The sequence below is a fragment of the Lupinus angustifolius genome, unplaced genomic scaffold, assembly GCF_001865875.1.
Source record: "Lupinus angustifolius cultivar Tanjil unplaced genomic scaffold, LupAngTanjil_v1.0 Scaffold_179_17, whole genome shotgun sequence".
NCBI classification, from domain to species: Eukaryota; Viridiplantae; Streptophyta; class Magnoliopsida; order Fabales; family Fabaceae; genus Lupinus; species Lupinus angustifolius.
The window spans coordinates 139,137-147,000 of NW_017726569.1; the positions used below are offsets into that span (position 1 = coordinate 139,137).

Here is a 7,864-nt window from a genome sequence, read left to right on the forward strand (position 1 = left end):
TTGGTTATATTGAGTATATGAAGTGTGTTAAAAAAATTATACATTAATATCAAATTATATATATATATATATAATAGATTAAATAATTTATAATTTAAATAATTTTTTAATATTATGCAGGCCGTCCGCCACAACCTGCAACCCGCTTAGGACGGGTTTGGGCTACAATTTGATATACATAAATTATATTCGTACTTTTTGACACCTCTAGTTATAACTTTGATGAGAGATGTATTTGATATCAACATAGTTTTTCATGTCATATACAAGAGGAGAACAAAATTATATTGTTAGAGTTTATGATGTAGGAATTTGGAACAATTTTCAATCTTCTCGACCCTCTATGTTATAAGGAATAATTAACTAATCATAATCAAGAGATATTTCCAGTCCCATCATGGTTAATCTTATTACTTTATGACACAACCGTACACTTGAAGTTTTAGCACATCAGTGGACCATTATGTAACAACATCCCTTTGTACAGCAAAAAAAGGAATTAAAATTATTATTGAAATTACTGAATTTATTCCACACAACGGCAGATGAGTGCTGTGGGTAAGATAAATGTTAACCATTATATTGGAGAGATCAATTGTTGCTGATCAAAATTTGAGTAGGAATAGGATAGTGTGTAATTCCAAACAGATCCATATTGGAAGCTAGTGGTTTACAAATAGCTATCATAACTAGTCCTTAAAGGAGTCGGCATGATTAAGAATGTACCAGCCAAGTATTTAACCATGGATGTTAGTCCTGTGGATATGTTTACATAAAACCAAGACCATGTTAAGCTGCCAAAACCTGTAAATGGACTACCAAGACACCTAAACTCCATATATCAGCATCATCATGTTGAATACATTACTCTGACAAACAAAAACTACTATCTCAGTCAAATGCTAAAAGCTCATCCAGCTGTTCATCTGTCCACTGCGGAATCGAATTTTCTGGATTTACAATCTCTTTTTGTTTATACAAGTGATCACTTATCCCAGATTCTTGACCATTAGATGTACAAGCTGAAGTTGTTGAAGAACTATTTCCTTGAGCACTGCATGCTAAGTTGTCTCCTTCACCCAATTTAGGAGGGTTGGGCTGATCTCCTATCTCACTTTCAAGCACACCACCACAGGTTACTTCCACAGGTATATGAGCATTATCTTGTCTTGGTGATAACTTCTCTCTATCTAAAACATTTTCTTGGTTTCCCTCGTTTCCATGATCAGAGTGGAAGCTTGTTTGAACCAAATTTTCTTCATTTTGCTTATCACTACTTGCTACTTCTGTACACCTTAAATCTAATCTGAGACTGGTCATGATTCCTTCAGTTCTTTTCTGCGGCGGAGAGAGCGTATTGCCTAGCAGTGGTGTCAGTTCTTTCCAAGACTTTTCATTTCTTTCTGTTGCAAAGAATGCAAAACTAATGAGCAAGAACATATAAGGATTTTCTAGAACTCATTGTTGTCAGTTACAACTGCTGAAGACAAGAGGATCTAACGAAAGAACTTCAGGCATATTGCTGCTATATATGAATGCTAAACAGCTACCTATACTAGATGTAGGACGTCTCACTGATTGTGTAGGATAAACTTGTTCAGATGGAGGTCCAGTCTCCTTGGAAAAGACCTATGTAACATAAACAAGCTATCAGCACACACACAAAGAATACTTCTCAATATTTGTTAATGGAACTCATTCAACTATCCATCAAGGAAAAGCAATTAGGGTCCAAAATGGCATCTCATTCTCATTACGATTTACTTTACAAGTTCCTAACAAGGAAAGCAAATGGTATAGACTACACTCAGTTCAACTGAATTAAGACTTGCTTGGAATAAATTCTATATGCTGAAAAAGAGGGGGGAAATGAAATGTAAAAGAGTGATGAGTTGATACCTTGACTATGTTGCGCAATGTTATATTGAGATAACATGAAGAGGGCGTAGGAGAAAACACAGCAACCTGAAAAGTTAATAATTGAATACAAACAAGCAAAATTTGTTTCTAGAATAAAAGTTGTTCTGAGAAAAAAGAAAACAAAAGTTGAAGCAGGGAAAAACTGAACACCAAAGTAAGAGACCTTATGGAGGACTAGAGCAGAACCAACAGTAATATCCTTCCTAAATTGTTCCTCGGTGAATACTTTACGATGTATAGTAGCACCAATTGTAGTTGTAGGATCCTGATTATGTCAGTCATTACTATCAAAACTCAATGCCTAATTGCAGGATATTACATTCACAGCAGCCGTAGTAATAATACCTTGAGGGTCACCATCATATCTCCAAAACCATTCAAAGTGCAAGATTTGATAACAGCAACAACCTGTTTGCAATTATAACGCATCCAAATAAAAAGCACAACATAATTAGATTAAATTAATCTTTTGATCTTTAGTCTTTACAATATTCAACTTTTAAATAAGTCCCTACGGATCAAAAGATTTTAGTTTGGTGATTAAACTTCAAACAAGATTTAAATAGGTATTTTACCAACAAGAGTTTTAAGGACATGGTTAATTAAAATTTTATGATTAGAAGCGGTTCAATTAAAAACTAATGCATATTAGGACGTATTTAGAATTTCAAAATATAAGAATTTCACAACATTGTGTGGATCAATTTTATCCATAAATAACGATGATGATGGGTGAGAAATAATTCGATTATCCTAAAGTTTAGCTTAACTACATTCAAAACATTTCTCATGGAAGTCCATCCCTGTAGTAAAGGTAAGGGTAATGATTATTGAATCTATCCAGGAGGTGAAGTCAAAGATAAAGTCTATTGACTTTCCATAAAGTTTAACTAATTATACTCATCTACCAAACAGAGGTTACATCTTTTACAGTATGATATAAGTAAGAGTAAAGAGTAAGTTGATAGCTAGCTATTTCAAGGGATGTGAATGTAACTCTAAAAACAATACGGTGCCAATGTTAAGAGTCCACATTGAATAGCAAAACAAACTCAATATGGTATTACTAAATCATGAGGCTCTCCCACCTAATATATTAGTATTTTGGATTGAGATTTCCTCATTCGCTTTAAAGTCCTACCAATCGGATCTTTCATTGTCGGTTGACAGTTGTGCAACAAAAATGGCTATATATGGGCTGGACTAAGGTATATTAATAAATACTAATAGGTGAATGCAGTCACGGAAATAGAAAGTGTTATCATCAGGTCAATATCGATAGAGTAATAGAAGTTATGGACGACAGCCACTAAAGTGCAAACTTCATATTGGATAGTATAGCAAACTCAAATACTTAAGACAGGATTAGGCTCTCCTCATGTAGTCAGATTGTAACAGTCAAGTATAATTGAGCAAATCCTAATTGCAATTCACCGTAATTAAGTATTGGAAGTAAGTACCTGAGGTACAATTCCAAAACTGCGATGCTTCTTGATCAAGCTCAAACGCGTAACAGATTCATTCACCACACAATCACCATCACCAATCCCTAATTAAAAAAAAATCAATCAGAATCAGCAACAAAATCAACAAAGTATCACGTTCACTCAAATCGATACATAAACTAAGAACTCACCTCCTCGACGAACAAATTCCAAAGCAGAAAGCCAAGCGTTGGATTTAAAATCGCGATCGGTTTGGTCACTTCCGTTTTGGATAGCCCTTCGTATGAACTCTTGCGTGGGTAAAACAGGCGACAGCCGGTGAGATAGAGCTCTGCGGTGAATCATGGCGGCCTGAACTTCACCGGCTGGGCCGGGAATCAGGTGAAGTGGCGGTGGTTGAGAGTTGTTAGGGGAAGAAGGGTTGTGACGTTTGCAAGGGCGGAGAAATGAAGAGAGATCAGAATCGTCTACGTCAAGTGCTTCCCATGGTTCTAATTCTTCCATTTGTTTTTGGTAATCGCGATGTACACTCTACACTCTACTCATTAGATCAAATGCGCGGGAAGGCGAGGGAATGCGATAGGTTTATGTGAATTATTTTTTGGACCCAACTTTTTCAAATTAGGACTCAAATGTATTGAAAAAATACAGTGTAATATTTATGTACAAAAAAAAATAAAATAAAGTGTACTGATAATAAATGAGTTTTATATAATGTTATTGTGTTATCCATCATTTATATTTTATTATTATTGATTATTCAAAAAAGTAATATAAATAAATAGTATATGATATTCTGAATGTAACAAATAAATATTTACCCTGAAATCAGTATATATGCTACATTATCCATAACCTATAATAATATTAGTGACTTGCATCTTTCCTCATAAACTTAGGGCTCGTGTGATTGAAAAGGACGTTAATCCTGATTCCATTATCCCAATTATTGCAAATTGTCATTTAAGTTCTTTAGAAATTTGGAAACTGCTTGTGTAAGAAAATAATATAAATACCACATGCAAAATAAAATCAACAAGCATGGGAAAAACAAAATGATTAACTCTTAAACTAGGGTTATGACAGCCTAAATGACAAATTCCCATTTTAAACTGAAGTAATTAATAATTGAAGAGATGTGTTTTCTGAGAATTTGTAAGTCTAAATTCAAAAAAATCAGGTCTAATTCCAACGGAAATACATCTTCTATCCAAAAAATATATCACTCTATATGTAATCTACTTGTGATTAGTTTATAAAAATATATTTAAATAAAAAATTTAATAATTAAATATTTTTTATCTAATCAAAAGTGATGATATATACATTTACATTCTTTTTACGATAGAAAATATCATCTCAAATCTAATATACATCAACTGAGTAACAGAAAGTATGACACATCAAATGTTAACCCATCAAAACATGGGGTCTATGCAAATACATACAAACTTTTTAAAATTCATTCACTTTGCAGTTTGCAGGCTTGACCTGACCTAAAGGTTCATGATGGGCCAGGCTTAAGAAATGGATTGGTATTGTAATTTGTAGAGTGGTAACTATAATAGTTTACGATATATCAAATTTATACTTTTACATTAACTCTTTTTTGTTTATGTTGTTTGACTAATCCTCAAACTTGAAATTTGATAATCAGGATAAAATCATTTTTAAAATAGTGCCAACTCTAGCATTCGAATCCTTTAAATCTCATTTGCAAAGTTCGCTAATGGTGAAAAACAATTGATGCCACCAACCACTAGAACTCTTGAATTAATTCTAAAGTGATAAAAAAACTAGTACCTTATGATAGCAATTAGTTACAAAACCTTGTAAAAAATGTTAGAAAATATCAAATGATAAACAATATAATAAATAATTAAGGTAATTTCTACTAAAAATGGAATAGAGAGATGTTTGACAACTACTATCAGTGAGGTAGCTTGTAAGTTAGTTGTGTGATTGGTAATACTATGAGGAACGTCAACTACTAGCTTATTTGATAAAAATAAGTTTGTTGATTGCGTTTGACAATGGAGCTTCTTTAATGGGCTAGTATTTGATTAGCTATTTTAGATGATTTATGACTTATAGGTAAGTGTTGTGTTTTATTTTACACCTATCAACTAGTTTCTTAGCTTATCTTACTAAATAGTTTTGTTTGAATTAATTAGATTATCGAGTGCGTTCACTCCTAATTTATAAGCGATCCTATCAACTAGATTACTAAATAATCTTAACTAATAATTTTTTTTACTTAGCTACCTTATCAAATATTATAATATTTCAACTATATTTTATAAGCTCTTAATTGGCCTACAAGCTTTTAGCTAATTTATAAGCTAGTTGTGCCAAATAGAGCTTATGCCATTGCCAAATACCCATTTATTTTGCTTTTCTTTAGAAAATTCTATCTTTAAAATGATAAAAAGTTGAATAGTAATAGCTAATATTTGTGATGAGAGATCTATTTACACCAAGATTAAGTTACACTAGTTATACTCAATCTCAGCTATTCATTTTCTTAAATCCAACATACCGAATGTGTTAAACTTAAAAGTTATTTAATTTTTTTCCTCTCATCGTTTATTTCACTCACCCTTACGATCCGTTATATTTAAAAAAATGAACAGCTAAGATTGAGTTTAACTTAACTTTAGTATAAATAAATCTTTATAGAATTATATATAACCTCCTAAAGATGAGTCTCAGTATATACCGGTAGCTAATATATTTAAAATAAATTAAATAAAACAAACATGAATAGAAAATTAGCAATAGCTAATATTTTTAACGTACTCCATCATTTTCTTCTTTATGAATTTTTCTAGTTTGGTATAGGTGCTTTCTAATAGGGTGATGACGACATGTGAATATTTTTTAGGTTCTGTTAGGGTATTTCTTGCTTTTTTTATGAGAGATTTCATTGGAGACTATAGTTGTCTCTCTCATCTCTCAAAGAGTGTGAAGAAATCAAATTTTGATAATTGACCAATGACTTTTTTAGAAGCAAATGCTACTAGGTTAGTATTTGTTGTGGATGTGTGAGTCTTAAGTCTTAACCGTCATACCATCTTATAACTCAATTTTTTATTAGTTATATTTATTGTGGGTAAGACTTGAACCTTCAACCTTCATTATCTCATTCCTTAAATTTTTTATCCTAACCATAAGACCACCGGCACGGACAATTGACCAATGATGCCATAGGACTATATCACTTAACAAACACAAATCATTTATACTAAAATTTTTTATCTCTCTATTCTCAACCAATTAAATACTGTTATGCGTAATAATGTAACTTAAAAATAATTTAATATTTAGTTAATACATATTTGTCAGAATCCTATTAGTGGTAATACATTGGACATAGGAAAACGAAATAGAAAATGTCTATTCGTGTGTAATTTTTCATTTGCATTTTCTTCCTTTTAGTTACTTCATGCTTCAATTGGAGCACGTCATTCTTTCGCTACTAAATATTCTAGCAGAAAGCAAAGTTGTGTTAACGAGTTTTTCACTCCATAAGAAACTTCTAGCTGCTTGCTTCATGACCACGATTCCAAAAGTTCCTAACATTATACTAAATCTGCTCCTGAACTTTTCATGCTACTGTAATTGCAGAATTCATTTGCAGTGAACAAGCAAACTCATACAGTCGACTACTTTCTAATCTTTCTCTTGATAGAGTACAACAAGTATTCATTATCATGCAATTAAAATGATTGGTTAGGTTAAAGTTTTAAAGAGGATAATAGTTGGGATGAAGAAAATGTTTATTATTTGAGAACTTACATATGATTGAGTGATCAGAATAAGTGTGAAGAAGATCTTGCTCCTGACCTTGGCACGGTTTTGATGAAGACACCAACATCACCAAAAAGAAGAAAAGGAAGATGACTTATGAAGACAAATGAAGATAAAGCTTCAAGACATTAGATTAAGTCTTTGTAAGTACTTCTATCCTAAACTCTTAAGTATATACAAGTATAAATGCTCAAACTATTTTTTAGAAAATGTGAGACACTTTTAAAAGACTTAAAACATTTTTCAAAAATAGTGTGTAACAGGTTACTTCATTGAGTAACAGGTTACATGTGTGAGAAAAGAGTTATCCAACTAAAAAAACTGATTTTTGAAGCTGAGTAACCGATTACTCAAAGTGAGTAACCGATTACTAAATGTAAAATTCGAATTTCAAGTGGACAGAAAGTTTGAGTAACCCATTACTCAAATGAGTAACCCATTACTGAGAGCTGTTGGAAGTGTTTTTCAGATTTCAAAGTGAAAGGTCTTCACTCCAAACGAAATCTCTTCACTCCAAACAACTCATACACTTTCAGAAACCTTCAAAGGGTGTTTGTAAACTCCATATAAAGGCTCTAAACTCTCACACAAACAACACACAACATACAAGAGAATACATACAACTTTCATACTATTTTCTCAAAAGCTCTCACACTTTCTTAGAACTTATCTTTGAACTTTTTGCAACT

The 7,864-nt window shown here is 32.1% G+C and overlaps 1 protein-coding gene across 1 annotated transcript; it reads right to left on the reverse strand.

Moving 5' to 3' along the window:
• Positions 1–510: 510 nt before the first annotated feature.
• Positions 511–3,968, reverse strand: LOC109340459. The gene is made up of 7 exons (XM_019578162.1): positions 3,557–3,968; positions 3,381–3,469; positions 2,266–2,328; positions 2,084–2,185; positions 1,900–1,965; positions 1,551–1,629; positions 511–1,403 (listed from the first exon to the last, which is right to left on the reverse strand). The coding sequence occupies exons 1-7, from the start codon at positions 3,867–3,869 to the stop codon at positions 892–894; spliced, it is 1,224 nt and encodes a 407-aa protein (XP_019433707.1). The 5' UTR covers positions 3,870–3,968; the 3' UTR covers positions 511–891.
• Positions 3,969–7,864: the final 3,896 nt, after the last annotated feature.

What these genes read in the sequence shown, in the direction of transcription:
- LOC109340459 (XM_019578162.1), bottom strand. Translation starts at nt 3,869, where the DNA reads ATGGAAGAATTAGAACCATGGGAAGCACTTGACGTAGACGATTCTGAT. An exon ending in CTGCTCTAGTCCTCCATAAG is followed by an intron (nt 1,966 to 2,083) that starts GTCTCTTACTTT and finishes TTAACTTTTCAG; the next exon opens with GTTGCTGTGTTTTCTCCTAC. An exon ending in CATTGCGCAACATAGTCAAG is followed by an intron (nt 1,630 to 1,899) that starts GTATCAACTCAT and finishes TATGTTACATAG; the next exon opens with GTCTTTTCCAAGGAGACTGG.